Below are 17753 nucleotides of genomic sequence, written 5' to 3'. Positions count from 1 at the left end.
CTGATGTTGATCGTCTTTCAGAAAGTATGCATCCATTTTTGTTTAGCGAAACTAACAAGCGAACCCCACTGGCTATAGCTTAATCACTTTAATACACAGCAGTACATGAATCCTGTCTGTAAACTACTATTTTTCCTTTTTTTACATGTATCAATTCACATTATCTTTTTGTACCATCACCTCATTTCCCTTCTTGAAAACAGACACAACACATAAAAATGACATATATGTACACATTGCCTTATTTTGAAAGTTATGCAATTCAACCTTCCTTTAGTCATTTCCCTGATTTAATCAACAGACAGTAGCTAACCCCAATGTTAATTCCTGGGATAGCTCCAAAGAGTTCATCAAACGCCCATTACTGCATGAGGAAGGCAAAATTTCCTGTGAATTATTCCCTTCTTTTCAGTTCCCTAATACTTTAAAACGTCGCCAAATTTATTTGATCATTGGCCATTCAAAACCATTCCTCATTCCTAATAGATCAACGCGTTTCGACCTCTCAGATCACTGGGCATTCCATTTTTTTAGGTCATCAGGGCCACACCAATTTCTTCAGGGTTTGGACTCCATCCAAGTAATGGTTACTTTCTCCTAGAAGGGAGCCAGCACGTTGTTGCCCTCTTCACTTCATTAAATAATCCTCTTTTCTTTCTGTTTTCCGCCGCTTTCCTAACTCCACATGGTTCGGTGCCATTCCTGGTTCTTTCTTCCAAACGTGTAATATGCAAACATGTTTGTTGTTTAGATTCTTATATTGTATTTAGCCTTTCATTCAACTGTTTTCAAATTCCATACTCCCAAAGCATAATAAGACCATGTTTAAAGTTCTCAGTGCATTTCGTATGTGGCGCTTCAAGAGATCTTGTATATTAAAAAAATATCTGTTAATGCAAACACAGAACACACCAGAAGTAATGAATATGCCCAAACTCTTGCATCTCTTTTTAGTCTTGTAGTTGCACTTAATAAATAAATATCAGTTCAGAAATTAACTCTACGGGCTTCACACATCACATGATTACGCTCTCATAGTTGTATTTGATAAATCATTATCAATCCACTTTGCCTGATGTACTCGATTTCTTTACCAACTCTATAAACTTCAGTCATTTTTTGACTAGTCGTTGGTATGTTACAGTTACCCACACTCCTATTTGTAATATTGTCCTTGTGTTACTCTCTCTTGTATCCTTATGTTATATGCTAGGTTTCAAGTTCTTACACCTTGCAACCAAAATATGTATTCCAGCATCCTTCCAAGCCTCATGCTTCTTGAGACTAGTCTGAGTAGTAGAGCGGTGTTGGGTATCAAGTCACCAATTGTTCCTGCACTCAAAATAAATCAGGAAAAGAACAGTGACTCCGTTTTCAGATCTCACTTGAGAAAGCCCACGCACTGTTGCTTGCAAGATCCTTTTGTTAAAAAAATAAAATAAAGCAAAAACAAAAAAAACATAAAAAGGGTTAGAGCCTGCACATTACTTACCTTAGATTTGCTTCATAGTCACTTCCATTTCCTTGCATCTCATTGCTTCCTAGTTTGTTTGTTTCTTGTTCATGTGCTTGTCCCTTTGATGGCACATGAACTAAGTACTGATTAATTACTTTATTGGTGCTCTTCCACTGCTTGCGCTCAAATTAAGGTACTTTTTCCTTTTTGCTTTCCTCATCCTTTTTGTTTCCTTCGTCGTTGATTCAAGTTCTCCTGCTCCCCCTTCTTCGTTGCTTCACCATTCCTGGGTCATTGCTTGCCCATTTTACCCTCCCATATCGTTATTTGCCTGTTGTTACCACCCCTTCCGAACTTCCTTCTACCCTGTTGTTGCTTGCTCCTCCCTTGTACCCCCTATGTTGCTAGCTTCCTCCCCCTTAAACCAGAAAAGAAAGAGCTATAATGGGTCCAGCATAGGTGAGAACCACTGACTTTGCCAACGCTTGTTAACTGAATAGTTGAGTCTTAATTATGTTAGGGGATCTCCCCTCGGGACACAGGAGTCAAAGCTGAGGAGAATAGAAGTATTTCAAGCGGCACAACACCCTTGGAGTGACTCTAGCTGCAGGGGCATGCCATCGCTTGTCCCAGTGGGGTACGAAAAATGCCAACAGAGTCATATTAATGAGTGCTCCTATAGGAAAACCAGGCAAGTAGGCCACGTATGTTCAGTGTTGCACATTATTTTTGTTACCCTGACTGGCCAAATTGGATCTGGCAACAATAATCCATGGCTATCTGCATAGTGGCCCTTACGAAACCCCTGGACCCATAGTGGCCTAACCACGAAGGGCTGAAACATGTTGACTGACTAAGTAGGGTATAATAATTTGTTACACTTTATTCTGACACTCCAGAACTTCTAAGTTTTAGCCATTCCAGAGGCACCAGAATAAAGGGATACCTTGATGTCCTCTAGGTATATTTATCTATAATTACAGTAGACCCTGCCTAGATTTACATAGCAAAAGTGCTTCCTGGAATATGGTAGAGCCCATTCTTGTTGATGGGGACGAGGATGAGACCCGATGATGAAGCATGACATCATGAAGTGTGAGGATCAACAAAAACACAGGGTTGCTTGCACCAGGAACGATACCTGGTAAGCAATTTGACTAAAAAGATATGGTTGTAGGATAGGTAGGGTGTTTCCATATCTGCTCTTGTGTTATATGCCATCTTTTTATCATCCAAAGACATGCAAAGGCTTTTCATGGAAGAAAGTTATTTTAAACAAGCATTGGCAAAGCCAGTATGTCCCACCTTTGCGAGCTATTGCCTCTTCGAAGTTTTAACCATGTTGCAACACTGTCTATAGGCCACATGTTTTTTAAAGTATTTATTTATTTTTCTTAAAAGCTGTATAACGCAACCAGTGTTGGTTGCAATATAGCTTTTTTTTTCAATTGCTGCCTGGAGGCTAATCACAGGAAGTGAGGCTGTGCAACATTAAGGGTGTAGATGCCCCCAGCCAGCAATTAAGAAAAAGCGATATAATAAAATGCTCTGGTCGGTGTATCAAAGTTTTTTTATTTTTTTATTTTTTTGTATTTTTTTCTCTAGCTACATTGCACAGCATCACAGATATTTAGCATTGTGACTAAAAAACATTGACAAAAAGCCAGTAGGCCACAAAGGTGCAACAAATAGGCTTTTCCAGTACTTGTTCACCGTGCTCTCACATCTGAGAACATAAACTAGATCTCCTAATTTGTCTCAGCACTGAATGCTGATGAAGTCTTGCCAGTCTAAACAAGTCATGCCACGATCAACACTTTAGAGGATCCTTCAAATTTGGAGCTCTAAATAAAGAGCTCTCTGTTTCCCAGGCGCATCCTGTTCAGTCCAGGTTTTTGCTTTGCATGCTGGGAACTATAGTTCTGACTTTATAAATGGATGAACAGACTGCAGAAGATTGTGCTCCAAACTCTATTTTTGGGAAGTGTGTACTCCCTATGGGAAAATGTGTTGCATGTTGAGAACAAAAACAGAGGTAAATGTGCACAGGCACATTACCCTCAACCCAGGGCATACTGATTGTAGGCTTGCAGGTTGAATCCAGGTTGCGATTAGAGATTTAGGGGTGAAGTGGAGGGTGCAGGCTGATACCTGGAAATCTCTGATTTTTCAAACCCACTGTAAGATTTTTGTGGCTGCCAAAAATAAGTAAATCAAATTTAGTCACGTGAAAGTCTATCAAGTAGAGAAGAACTTTCTTTTAGGTCTCACCTGAAGCAGAGCACGCCCTATTGTTTAAGAGAATGTCTTAGCTAAGAGGGGTTTGAAGCCTGCATATAGTTTACCATTTGTTGGCTTTATTGCCAGTGTAATGTCCTTGCTTCTCATCTGTCAGTGCATATTGGTCACCTTTTAGTTTTGTGTGTTTGTCCCTTCCCTGGAGCATGAACCAACTACTGATTAATTGCTTTGTTAGTGTTCTGCTGCTGTTCGTGCTCCAATTGAGCTACTTTTATATCTTGTTGCTTTCCTCATCTTTGTTTCCTTGTCATCCTTGCTTTCTCACCTGCCTCCTGTCATTGTTTGCCTTCCTTCGTTGCTTGCCCTCCCTCCCATAATCGCTCCCTCCCATAATTGCTTGCCTTCCCAATGTTTGCAACCCCCTCTCACCTCCCGTCATTGTCGCTTGCCCACCCATCATTGTTGTTTGCACCTCCTCACACCTTCTGTCTGTTGCTTGCCTCCCCTCCTTTCCCCTCCTGTTGTTTTTGCTTTCTCTTCTGTGGTTGTTGATTGCACTCCTTCTCTTGGTTGTTACTTGTCTCTCCTCCCTCCCCAACCCGTCATTATTGCTTGCCCTCCATCCCCATTGTTGCCTGAACCAGAAAGGGGCCCCCTCTATTGTCTTATCTTGATTGAAAAAAGCTCTGTGATGCAGCAAACGCTGGTCGCATCATAGTGCTTACTTTTGTAATTTTTATCATGTCCCACTGCAACTGCCTTGCTGTACAACATGGCTGAAATATATTGACAAAGCCAATTCCCCGTGCATAGGCAAAACATATAGGGTTTGCCAGAGCTTTAGTTCAGATTCTTTTGAAGTTCAAATATTTTGTTTCACTAAGCACTTCTCCAGATTTATTTTTAAAGCATTAATTTGCCTTTAAAGTACTTAAATAGTAATAGTAATAGTAAATACAAATAGTGCATATTGTTATGATGCATGCAAGTTTCTTGCTTATATACTGCAGGCTTTTTAGTACAGAATTCCAATGTCATGATGGGACTGAGCCACAATTGACTTTAAAGTTGGGAAATTAATAAGTGCAGTGTTTTCTGATTATAAGCATGGACCTGTGATCATAGTTTTTGTAAACCCCAGAACACGTTCACTATGTGGAGGATAAAAAAGCCTAGGAAGCTCATAAATATTAACAACAATACGGAAAACATGACTTGTTCACTGATACCTTCAAATTTCGGAGTGTTTTTTAGGACCCAAAGGTAAACTAAATAATAGTAAATATGGAATTCCAGGCATTCAGATCTTTAAAAAATAGCGGACTGGGTTGGATAAAAGGCTACATTAAGCTGTTTAGACTAGGAGAAAGGGAATACTTTCCATGTGGTGAAATTGATTAATCTTTTAAGTTGATAACTTTTTTATTACTATGTGCTTTAGTCAATATCTGTCACCCTTCATGATTTGATACAAATAAGGGAACACATGAGTTTTCAGTTTTTGAGGACGTGAGTTTTCAGTTTTACCCATTCGCTGTCTTCTGTTATTAAATCCCTGCCAATTATTTCTAAATTAAATAATAATTTAAAAGAATAGTACAGTAGTCATATATAACGGACACGAAAAGCTTAACTTATTAGAACTCAACAAATATTTTAATTTAATGGATTTACAATTTGTTTGACTTGACATTATGGTTTCTGGGACAGATATATATCCTCCAAATAGACTTTGCTGATTAATATTTTTTGTGTGTGACACCCATATACTGGAACCATGTTGGCTTGTTACATATGTTTTTCACCTCTGCAAAGCCAGCTATATGAAAAAGCTTATATCTGTAATCTATTTTGTTTAAATGTAAGAAAGGAGTTATATATACAGGTTGCAGAAACTTAAACTGGTGCAAGTGGAAACGGCAAAAAACCAGCAGATACAGGGCAGGTACGGCTTGCCTACATACTTCATGGGGATCGCCAGACTCTTGTTCTGGCCTGCAGTACCTCAGGCCCTGCCCAGTTGGGTTTCGGGTTCCTGTAGGAGAGAGAAAATCCTGGTTAACTGTAGTATCTGTCTTAGGAGTGACCCCGGCAGGTAGCCAACCGGTTTAACTGATTTGTAATTCATATCCGGATGTTCAGCAGAGCTCCCAACTGTGGGGCAGACCTAGGAGCCAATAAGTTACAGACTGATGATTGATGGCGGCAGAGAACCAGATTGACTACATAGAGGGACCATCAGTTTTGGAGTTTACTGTTTGACCGAGTTCTTCAGTTGTCTAGCTCTCTTCTTAGCCCTTCTAGTCTTTGGTTCCTCTGAGTGGAGGAGCAAGTGTGGCCGCATTCAGTTTGAAGGATGGGGATTGTGAATAGTTGTGGCACATTTACACTGCCCGTGTGTACCAACTGTTCAGTTGATTTAACAAAGTATTGTTCTTGGTACCACCCAGTATTTGACTTTGAGGTGGAAATGTGTAATTATTCAATTCATTCTTTCCCCAGTCCTGCCTTTTGTGTTCTTTCATGATGCACATTCAATTTCATTCCAGTACTGAATGGTTCAAAACCAACCCTTGTGGCACTGATGTACATGTGGAATTAATATTTTGACCATCTCCGGTTCACCCCTTTACACTGCCAGCATCTCTTAAAATCTTCCAAAGCCCCCAAAATTCCCTAGAACAAGAGGAAATGCAGAACTAGATTATTCCCAGGAAATAATGCTGTTGCGGTTATGGGGAAACATGGCAATAGAATTGGCCTCCAGACAAAACAATTCATATCTATACTAGGAAGATGTGAGACAAGCTCAAGGGAGATTTTTGAAAAAATACATGGATAAGATCACATTTCAGAACGTTGTTAGTTCCTTCATGAAGGGTACGTTCTCTTGGCTGATCGCCACACTAACCACCACACTGCCTTATTAACTAAAGTTTTCATAGCCCCCAAACCTGTGGTCACCATATGTAACAAGCATTAGCAAAGCCAATATATTGCACCATTTAGCATTGCTATTTGCTGATGCCGTAGGCCCGACCATGATAATATATAAGCACATATTGTTCACCATATATGTTCTCGCGTTCATCACAATGCAGCAGTCATTATCTTTTTTTAATTAAACAGTGGGGGTACTAGAAGGTGGACTAAAAGAAAATCTGAGTGTGATGGGGAGGGGTAGGGTAAGCAACAGATGAGCAGCTAGAGGAGGGATGGTGTGGGGGCAAAGCAGGTGTGAGAGGTTAATATGGACAGCAGTGGAAGGGCTGGTTCGAGGAGCAACACTGACAAACTGATTTGGGCAACATAGACAATAGAAGCTAGGTTGGGTGGTGGTGCTGGCAACATGGACAATAAAGGAATTGAAGGTGGTGGGCACTACGACAGACAGCAAAAGATTGGCAGTTGAGGTGTACACGGAGAGGGAAGAAGTACACAAGGGAGACAGCTGAAAAGATTCCCTCTGGTAGAGTACTTTTTTTGATAAAGAGATTTTATTAAATTTTGCGTAGAACAATTATGGATACAATACAACATGTTGCCAACGGGCATCAAAACAGTAATGGTCAAGTCCTCGGTCCCTGCCATTTTCATCACTAATGTTGCTCACCATCCCCTCTTAAAGGCCCGCTACATCCTCCCATTTCCCCCATATCTTCTTATGTTTGTGTAAGCAACCTCTGGCCTCGTATACAAGTTTCTCTCGCTGCGCACACCAATCCACTCCCCGTCTCCACTTAGCCAGTGCCGGAGCCACCCTGGCCTTCCAGTCTGCCATTATGTCCCTTTTGGCCACCAGACATGCCACCCCTAAGAAGGACCGATCTGCTCTTCGTAGCTCTGTATCTCCCATCACCCCGAGAAGGAGGGGCAATGGCAACCTCTTTACCTCCATCTGTAGGACCCCAGATGTCTCATGCACCACCTTTTCCCAATAGGCCATTATAATCGGACATGTCCATACCATGTGGTAGAAATCCGCTGTATGATACCTGCAGCGGGGGCATTCCGCTGTGGGGCGGAGGCCTGCTTTATGTAACATGGCGGGTGTGAGGTATGCAGCATGAAGGAAATAGGATTGTATTAAACGGAAGCGTGTGGCCATTGTTAGGGAGCGTGGGGCCATTAGTGCTTCTGTCAGTCCGCTTCCTCCATGGGTCCCACCCAACTCTCCCACCTTTGGCGAAGCTCTCTCAGGGGTCCCCCAGTGGCGGTGATTAAGGTGCGGTAAATCTGAGAAACCCCTCCCCTTCCCAGGACTCCCATCAGTGCCTTGGCTTCCATGGGGCTGTGTTCGGGTATGGTGTCTCCTGTCTGTAGGTGGACTAATAGGGCATGACGTAGTTGGAGATATCGGTGGAATTGTGTTTTGTTTAAGGAATATTGTTTCTGGAGGTCTTGAAAAGATCGTATATGTGTCCCACTCCAAATGTCTCCCAGCGTGGAGATCCCTATGGTGTCCCATTTCAGGAAGCCCTCCAGACCTGCTACGTGTATCAGCTGCTTCCCCTGCCATAGCGGGGTTTGTTGGGTTAGGCGTCCCCACCACCCCGTCACTTTCTGGGCTGTACGCCATCCCAGAAGTACCACTTTGGTCACATCTGGAATATCCCGGGGTATCGGGTTCCCGTAGAGTATGCCAAGGATCTGTGGATAGCCCATTGCCTGCAATTCTAGTTGGTATGCGGGGTCTGTCCATCCACCTCCCATCCAGTCATTAATTACAAGTATGTGCATCGCTAGATAATAGTATTGAATATTCGACATGCCCAGTCCACCCTCCTAAACATCCCTCTGACAGGTTTTTAGCGACAGTCTTGTACGTGAGCCACTCCATATGAATTGGCGTGCTAAAGAGTCCATCTCCCTGAACCATCTCACGGGGAAGGGGTGTGGAAAATTCTGCAGGAGGTATAAGATTCTGGGGAGAATCATCATCTTGTACAGCGCTATTCTGCCAAGTAGATTCAGGGGGAGGGCCCTCCAGCGCAGAAGGTCGGTTTTGATTTTCCTTGAAAGCGGTGTGACATTGAGTTCCCACGCTAGCTCGGGGAGAAGTGAGATATGTATCCCGAGGTATTTAAAGCTGTTTCTCCGTATCGGGATATTCCGTTGCCAATCTATACAGTCGTGCGAGCGATGAAGGGGGATCAGTAAAGATTTGGCTGGGTTCAGGGTCAGCCCTGAGGCTTCCGCGAAAAGTCTAAGGATCTCTAGGACGCGTGGGCCGCTTTTGGATGGGTTGGAGATATACAGGAGCACATCATCTGCGTACAAAGCCACTCTGTCTTCCGACCCAGAGGGCCAGTGCCAGCCCTCGATCAGTGGGTCGTTTCTCATTAGTATCGCCAGTGGCTCTATCACTAGTGCGAAGAGCAGGGGAGATAACGGGCATCCCTGTCGGGTCCCTCGGCCAATCGGGATTGGGTCGGAGACTACTCCATTCACCCTGATTCGAGCCGTCGGATTAGAGTATGGGAGTTTCACCATTCCTCGGAATTTAGGTCCGAGCCCGTTTTTATATAAGACCTGATTGAGGAAGGACCAATCTACCGTATCAAAGGCTTTTTCGAAGTCGAGTAAAAGCAGTGCCAACTGCGTATGCGATAGCACTTTGCGGTGCGCCAAAGCAAGATGTAGTCGTCTGATGCAGTGCCTTGTGCTACGAGTGGGCATAAAACCACACTGGTCAGGGTGCACCAGCGTGGGCATTACCTCCCTCAGTCTGGAAGCAAGGATCGAAGAGAGCACCTTGACTTCCACATTTAAGAGCGAGATAGGCCGGTACGCTGAACATTGTCGTGATGGGGGTTGAGTTTTGGGGATCACCACAATAGTGGCTTGGTCAATCTCTGTTGGGAAGCGGCCCTGATTCTCCGCTTCTTCGTACATGTTGAGCAGGTGGGGACCCAAAATATCGCTACATTTACTATAAAATTCCGCTGGAAAGCCGTCGGGCCTGGTGTTTTGCCTGATGCCAGTCCCGATATTGCGCTGCAGACTTCCACAAGACCGATGGCCTCGTCCAGTCTGTCTCTCGCCTCTGGGGTTACCCCGGGAAGGGTAATCTCATTTAGTAGGGGGGACTCTCTCTCAACAGCAGGGCGTAGATGCCTGGCGTATAGACGGGCGTAGTAGGAGGCGAAGCTATGTGCGATTTCCACTGCTGTTTTGACAAGGGTGCCCGAGTCATCTAAGATCTCCGGTATAATTCTGTTAGCCATGGGGCGGGTGGCCAGCCAATGCAGTAGTTTCCCGTTTTTATCCCCCCATCCATAAATTCGGCCTGCTGAGGCTCTCCACATGTGCTTGGCCGAATCTAGCATTAAATGTTTAATATCTTCTCTTACCCTGGTCAGTTTCCTCATGATCGTGGCCGATGCCAAGTTTATATGTTGGCATTCGAGACTCCGGGCCTTGTTCTCTAGCTCGGTGATTTGGGAATCATGATCTCGTTCACGGGACCGAAGAAGGCTTCTAGCATGTCCTCTAATAGTGGCCTTGCAAGCAGCCCATAGCATTCCTGGGGACCGAACCGAGCCTTCATTTAATTCGAAATATTGGTCGAGGTGCAACCTGATCTCTTGAGTGTACTCTGTATCTTGTAAGTGCCACGCGTTCAATCGCCACATAGGCCGTCTGGTAGGGTCTGCTCTACCCAGCCGGATCCGTATTGGCGCATGATCGGAAACCCCCCGTGGAAGGATCTCAGCCCCTGCTACTTTTAAGAAATCTAGGGCGGGCATGAACACCAGGTCTATTCTGGATTGCGTCTGGTGGGCTGCCGAGGTATGTGTGTATTGGCGTTCTCTGGGATGCCAGGTGCGCCACACCTCACACAAGCCGAGGCTCTCCGCCCAACTACTTAGGGCTGAGGCCCGCTTGGATCTATGTATGGTAGCTTCTCCAGAAATGTCCAGCCTTGGGTCAAGGACCGCGTTAAAGTTGCCTCCCAGTAAGGTAGTTCCTTGGGGTAATCCTGAGGTTACTCGGTGGAGCGAAAGTAGGAAGGAGTCGAGATTTGCCAGGGGCGCATATGCGCATACCAAGTTTAGCGGTTGTCCTTGAAGAGTCCCCGTGACCACCATGAATCTACCTTGTGAGTCAGATTGCGTGGAAGTGATTACCATGGGCGGAGATCGGTGGAGCAGAATGGCCACTCCTCTAGAGCCTCTGGAAAACCCTGCATGGTATACCCTATCGTATCCTCCTCTCGCAAGCATAGGGCATCTGGACCCAAGAAGATGGGTCTCTTGTAGTAGAACTACTGAGGGGGAGTACCTGCGGAGGGTGTTAAATACTGCTGATCTTTTGATCTTGTCTAACAGGCCGTTTACATTCCAGGAGAGGACCTGGGTTACTGAGGGCCAAGCGTGAGGTGTGACACTGTTGGGCATGTTTGGATGTGCGGGAGCAGGCCCAGGGATGACCGTTTCGGACATGACCGTGAAATTTTAAATCTACAAACCAGGCTAACTAACTTGTCGCCTCTTGAACCTAACTTAAACTTCTCCTCCCCCCTAAACTCCCCCCCCTCCCCATACTCCCCCCCCCCCCCCCCCCCCGGAAGCATCTGTCGCCCATATACCCAACCAAAACTGTCATTGGGGTGGAGTGGTGGACCCCTCCTTTCTTTCGGATCAATTGCAATTAGTAGTCACAAAACAAGCGTTCAACACCATACTCTAGGAAGTCTCCGGAGCCATCAATGTTAATCTCGCTAGGGGTCACCCGAGAGGATCAGGTGAAGCCCGAATCCCCCCATGTCTCGCGCAGGGGTCCCACATCCCCCGTCAGCCGAGTACCGGAGACTGACTCAGTCGCCCATCCTCGGCGGGTTGGGATGGTGTTCGGGACACTGGAAGAGTCTCAGTGGTAGAGTTAGCATGAGGACCAGAGTCCCGGGCTGCTTCGTCCTCTGCAGGAGCGATCGTGTCTTTCTGTCTGCCTCTTCGGGATCTGGTGCGCCGCCTGCTCCTCCGGGGCCCCTCTGATGGTGAGGGCCCGACATGTGGGGTTCTTCCAGTGGTCCCGGGGGGACCCTTTCGGGCTCCAATGCCCTCCTCCGTCAGCCAGTCCCAAGCTTCCTCAGGGGAATAAAAAAAGTAAGCTTTCCCAGCCATGAGGACTTTGAGGCGAGCGGGGAAAAGGAGCATGTACGAGAGCTGCATTGCCCTTAGTTTTTGCTTAACATGTTCGTACGACCTACGGCGGGTCTGGACTTCTCTGGTGTAGTCCGGGAAAATTAGGATTTTGTGGTTCTCCCACTGCGTACCATCTTGCCGCCTCGCTTCCCTGAGGATATTGTCTCTGTCCTTAAAGTTAAGGAATCGTGCGATCATCGGGCGCTTCGGACCGCCCGGAGGTGGGCGAGGTGCGAGCGCCCTGTGGGCTCTTTCAATTGCAAACAAGGGCGAGAGGGATTGGTCAGGCATCCAAGATTTGATCCACGTCTCCAGGAATTCGGCGGCCTTGTCATCCTCTATGCCCTCCGGAAAACCTATGAAGCGTAGGTTGTTGCGCCTGGCCTGGTTTTCCGCATCTTCTGCACGACGATGAAGCTCGCCGGTTCGGGACTGCAGCTGGGCTACTTTGGCTTTGAGGTCAGACAAATCGGTCTCGGTTTGGGAGACTCGGGTTTCCACTTCCGTAATTCGGGTTACAGCATTTCTAAGGTCCTGTCTGATGAGGCCCATGTCCACTCGCACCTCACCAATTTTCGTTTCCACGGCTATCTGCGATGATTGAATAGCTTGGAGAATGGCACTCACCCCGTCTGGGGTCGAACCCCCGCCAGCCACTTCTCCCCCTCCTCGTTGGCCCGTCGCTGTTGTGAACTGGTAAATTTTTTGTTGGGAGGGCGGAGGTTGTTTGTTCGTTTTATCCTTCCCCATCGTGGCGCTTGAGGCGGGCGTCAGGTGGGCCACACCTTCCTTAACGCGGTTTCGAACCTGAGAATTTAGTCCGTTGTTAAGTACCATGGGCTGTGAGGGGGTACGCTGTGTCTGATCACGTGAGGACAGCCGGCAATGACACCGTTGGCCCCTTCTTTTCAGCTCCCTTTCTCGCTCTCTCCACCAGTTGGGGGGGGACCCCGTCTGAGACCCAGACCCAGGCCTCTCCACCTTAAGGGCTCTGCATCTCCATTGTAGGCCTCGTGCCGTCCCGGTCGCGCTCTCAATCTCTCTGGTCGTTCCGACCAGGGTCTAAAGTCAACCAAGCACGACCCGGAACCCAGGATATCCACTTGCCTCGAGGTGTTGTCTTCCACCGCCTGGCGCGCAGTCCAGATTTTGCCGCAGTCCAGCTCGCGCTCCACCCGGGCTCGGGTCCGAGAGAGGCCGAGACCAAGTCCCCAGGCCCCCGAGCCCCCTCTTGTTGCTGCAGGGATGGGGGGGGCGGGGGCGTCACCGCACGTCTTCTCCTTTCACCCCCTCCCGGTCTCCGATTCACCTCCTTGCCCCCCCGGGGCACCACTCAGATTTTCGGCCGGGTTCTGGACCCCAGTACGCCTCCAAATTTAAATTCCCTCTAGTAGGGGGATCTCGGGGGCCAGGGCCTCCGCCACGGCCCCAGCGCGGCACCGCAAACCGCCCAGGCGGTCAGGGAGGGCTCCCGGTCCTCCGGGCCGCACTCGCGCCTCGCGCGCTGGCGCGGCGCCGTTCACCCCGCGCTCTCCTCCACGATCGGAGGGGGGGGGCCCGCCGGCGCCCCAGCGGCAGGGATCCAACTTCAGGGCGCGCCTCAGCTCTCACCGGGCTTCTCGCCGCCCCTCAACCCGCGGCAGTCGACTTCGTCGGGGACCCCAGGCCCACCTCAGGTCTGCCGGGTGCATCTCGTAGCGGCCGCCATCTTGAGCTCCTCATCACGGGAGCAGCCGGATCGCCGTATGAGGGCGAGCTGCCGGCTTTTCATCAATTCGCCCCAACAGACTTCTCCACGGGCCCCCGGGACACCGGGGCGCCATGTACAGCGTTTTTCCGCTTCCTTGGACCGCGGTGGTTAAAGGCGGATGACGGAGGGGTCCAGAGCACTCTCAGAGTGCGACCGCCATCTTGACGCCCGAAGCCACGCCCAGACCTGGTAGAGTACTTAAACACAAAATAGATCCTACAAATGATCAGTGGAAGAGCACAAATAATACGCCTATTCTTCAAAGGAGGGCCAAATACACACAGTAAAAGGAAACCTACATCAGCTGACCAATAAAAAGTAAGCAAATGAGAGACAATGAAGCCAACCAATGATGAGCAATTAGTAAGCCAACTGAAAACAATATGTCTTACAAGAGACAGCTCATGCACTGAGGTGAGACATAAAAAGTAGTCCTCTGAATGTGAGCAGTGGAAGAGTACAAATTATTCAGTCGGAAGGCTGGTCAAGAAGCTATGCTCCAAAGCATGGACAAACACAGGAAGAAGGAGGAAAGACATTGCTCAAGAAGCAAGCCAATGAGAAAGACAAGAAAGACAACCAGTGATGAGCAATGTGTTGACCCAAGGGCCAGTGTAAATACAGGTATTGTCTATGAAAGGTCTTTTGACAGCTGAAGCTGTCTGTAGGCAAGACCTAAAAATCAAGACTTTGCAAAAAGCTCGCCGGGAAAAGTTGTAGTAGTCTAGGGTTGGAAGTACGGGCTGTCAAACACCCAGTGAAAAAAGAGGTACTTGTGTGGGGGTCAGATATAATAACCACTTCATTCCATGTTTCATAGTCGGCAACACAGCATCCCCCCGCCCCTTTTTAGCAGTTCTACCTGCCATTGCTAGAGGCATTGCCTGAACTTAAAGTTATTGGGTTTAATTAAGCAATTTCATTATCCTGAACGTGAAGAGGAGTGAGTTTCCCCCAAGAGTAGCCTAGGATTAAACATTAGGAGCCACTGGAGGCTGGACAAATTTAAGGAATATACTTATAAATCTGAATAAGCCTGCGCTGTTTGGAACAGTAAATGGCCTGAAAAGGAAGAAGCAGGACAGAATTAGGATCTGGTGCCCTAAGATCAAAAGACTTTGTCACAAGGGCCCTTTCCCAATGTTCAAGTCTTCATAAAGTACAGATACTTAATGTATTCAGTCAGAAAATTATTAGACAACCCTTTGTTAACAAAACTACTACTAAGAATTGAGACAAATAGCTTTGAAAGTATGAGAAATACAGGGGTAAAGAGCAAGCATAGTAAAATATGTAAAACGTTTTATCAGCCTAATATTAAAGATTTGAAAACCGAAATAATTACTTTGTTATGGTGAGCAATACTCTCGTTCATTTCGTACCCTTAATGATCCAGTTGTAGTGTCCCTTTGTGCTTTTTCCCCTCCTATCCCTCGCCGCTTCCCCCTCATTTTCTTTGTTTATATATATTTAGATTTTACGTTTATTTCATGCTTCGGCAAGATTGAAACCAGCTGTGACCGGGCGACCTATTTTTGTTTTCTAGTCTTCCTCGCTGTGCATGGCTGGCGTGCATGCAGGAGTCGTATCCAACATGCTTGGTGGCCAAATCAGTGTTGTCATCAGTAAAGGTATCCCATACTATGAAAGTTCTCTGGCTAACAATGTCACATCAAGAGTGTAAGTAGATCTTTTATCTTTAGTTATAATGCAACTGAAATGCAAGCTTGTGATATGAAAACTGTTAGATCTTTGTCCTAGTTTAGTGACATTGCTAATTAGTGATTAACTGCCTCCTTCATATGCAAAAATGGCATGTTCTATTAATTAGTTTTGAATCACACTATATGCTTCCAGAAGGCAACTTGGGTGCATATGTTTCCCAAATAACGTAATGGGACTGTAGAATATTTTCTCCTCAAATCAAATGTGATAATGTTGGCATGCCTGCATTAGTTGTGCACAGTATAAGTTCCAAAGGATCTGCTTCATGCCAACTGTTCAGGATAATGCACAATCAAATTTAAAAACAATAACTCAAATTAAAATAGTTTGCTTATTCAGTAGTGATGCAGACAGTCTGGCAAGGGTCCAGCCTCCGTAGGGCTACAAGTCGCTCTTGCTTAAAAGTATGGAAACATAGTCACATTAACAAATAGTGGAAAAAAGTATTGGTCTTATACAGCTAATTTTGTAGTAAGGCGGGGAGAGCTGTACCTCAATAACATATGATTTGTTTTTCAGGGGCCCGTTATCTGCAAGCCTTTTTACTTTTAAGACCAGTGGTAAGCTTTCTCCTATACATTGGTTGTTACAGTTCAGTTTCTAAAGTGGCAACATAAAAACCCCTGTGCATTGACATTCATCAGCAATTGTGTTTATGCCCCCTTTTGTGTTTTTTCTATTGTATCCCTTATAAAGACTACCCCATGTATGTTTCTGAATGATTTAGTACTACTAAGTTATTAATGTGTGGGAACGATAATGTACTCCTGGACCTTTTTCAATTCATTTTCATCAACCTTTATGTTTTGTGATGTATTGATTGCAAAATAGAGGCTTTAGTCAGCAGAGGAGACATGTCCCTATAGTATCACATTAATTTTAAATCTTAAGGACACATTTGAGATGTTTTACAGCAGGCTGAAGGGATTTGTCTATATGCAGGAAGTAGGAAGGGTCGAACTTGATTACCGCCCCAGTAAGCAGTCTCAGGGTGATGATTAATTTTCTGAAGGAGGATGGAGCAGATCATTAGGCATGGGTTTGATTAATTTATCCGAGAATGCAGGTGTTTTGAGAGAAGCTTGAGGAATTGTTTAAAGGTTTTCCAGGGTCCAGTAGGTTAAAGATTAGACCTTCCATTTCTTAATTAAAAAAGCTCAGCTGGGTACGATGGTGGTGAGAGTCCAAAAACGCATTCTGAAATGAACATATCCAAATGCAGGGATCCAGTAATTCTACTGCAAGAAGGGTGCCAGTGTGTCAGCGGCAGGCCCACTTTAATATGGAGGTTCTTAATTTGGCCTATAAAAATTGAAGATTGACTGTGCAAAAATAGGCAGATACTGGCACCAAAATTGGACCTTCTGTAGATCTAAGAACCGCAAATACTATCTTAAAATCACACTGAGAATAATAGTGCAGACAACCATAGAATTATTTATAATTTAAAATATGTAGAAAGCAAAAGGGTAACCTTATGTATTTGTCACTCAATTCATGATTAAACAATTAAATTAAACAAATGACAGTTTTTAGCTTATAAGTGGAAATTAGTCAAGTTTGGCCAACTGCCGGAACAGAATCGCTACACCTAAACCCTGACATTCAAGAACATTACCAGAGAACACTGGAAAGTGTCTGGCAAGTGCACAGATTGGGGAAGCACACATCAGCCACTAATCCCCAAATCTTTCCTTCACAAAAAAGCAGTAAAATCTTACATTGTACAAAAAGAAAAGTAAAGAGGTCACTAAACAGAGAATAAAATAATGTGAAAAATATCAACTAGTAGAACATAATCACTATTGGTCTTCACTAGCCATATTCCAGCAAATATTTAGGTCTAGACCAAACACCCCATCCTTCGATTGCTCCATGATTTCCATCCTTAATCCATTTGTCTGTACTTCCCTCAAACCCTCATCCGCCTCTGCACTCACTGACACCCGACTTAAATTCTGTATTATTGGAACAGAGACCTTTGCTGCGTTCTTAAACAACTTTTCACCTTTAAAGATTTCTTGAATTTAGAGAATGTTGTACATCCACTTGGACCTTTGATACACACCTAATCCCCCACATTAATACATCCACTTGGACCTTTGATACGCACCCAATTCCCCACATTAACCATTCATTAATGTGCAGCTTTTCCTGCTTGTTCAGGACCCTCAACTTTTTCTCTCCAGGTGTCATCAGTAGACATCCTCAAACAACCTTTTAGCCACATCTCCCATTCTAGGACTAATTTGAAGTTAGGATTCTGCCCCCTGAACAGCTAGAAAGGAGTCTTGCCAGTGGTCTGATGAGGCTACAGTCTGTATGACTCAATCCTTTTGAAGTAATTCCTTCTTATAATCTAAACGTGAGGACTGTGCTAACTGTATACCTTCCTTCAATGGGCCAATCACAATTCAACTGGGTTTGGGATGCT

General features: G+C 45.6%; 1 protein-coding gene across 3 annotated transcripts in view; it reads left to right on the top strand.

Annotated features, from left to right (window-relative positions):
- Positions 1 to 17753, top strand: part of DCBLD2 (discoidin, CUB and LCCL domain containing 2) — a 529217-nt gene that overhangs the window by 228357 nt on the left and 283107 nt on the right. For all 3 annotated transcript variants that reach the window (XM_069204886.1, XM_069204888.1, XM_069204885.1), the window contains exons 6-7: positions 15141 to 15274; positions 15839 to 15879. In XM_069204886.1, coding sequence (XP_069060987.1) covers positions 15141 to 15274; positions 15839 to 15879 — 175 coding nt within the window. The remainder of the gene's footprint in view (positions 1 to 15140; positions 15275 to 15838; positions 15880 to 17753) is intronic.

Source organism: Pleurodeles waltl, chromosome 8, assembly GCF_031143425.1.
Source record: "Pleurodeles waltl isolate 20211129_DDA chromosome 8, aPleWal1.hap1.20221129, whole genome shotgun sequence".
NCBI lineage: Eukaryota > Metazoa > Chordata > Amphibia > Caudata > Salamandridae > Pleurodeles > Pleurodeles waltl.
This window is presented reverse-complemented; position numbering and strand designations above follow the sequence as displayed.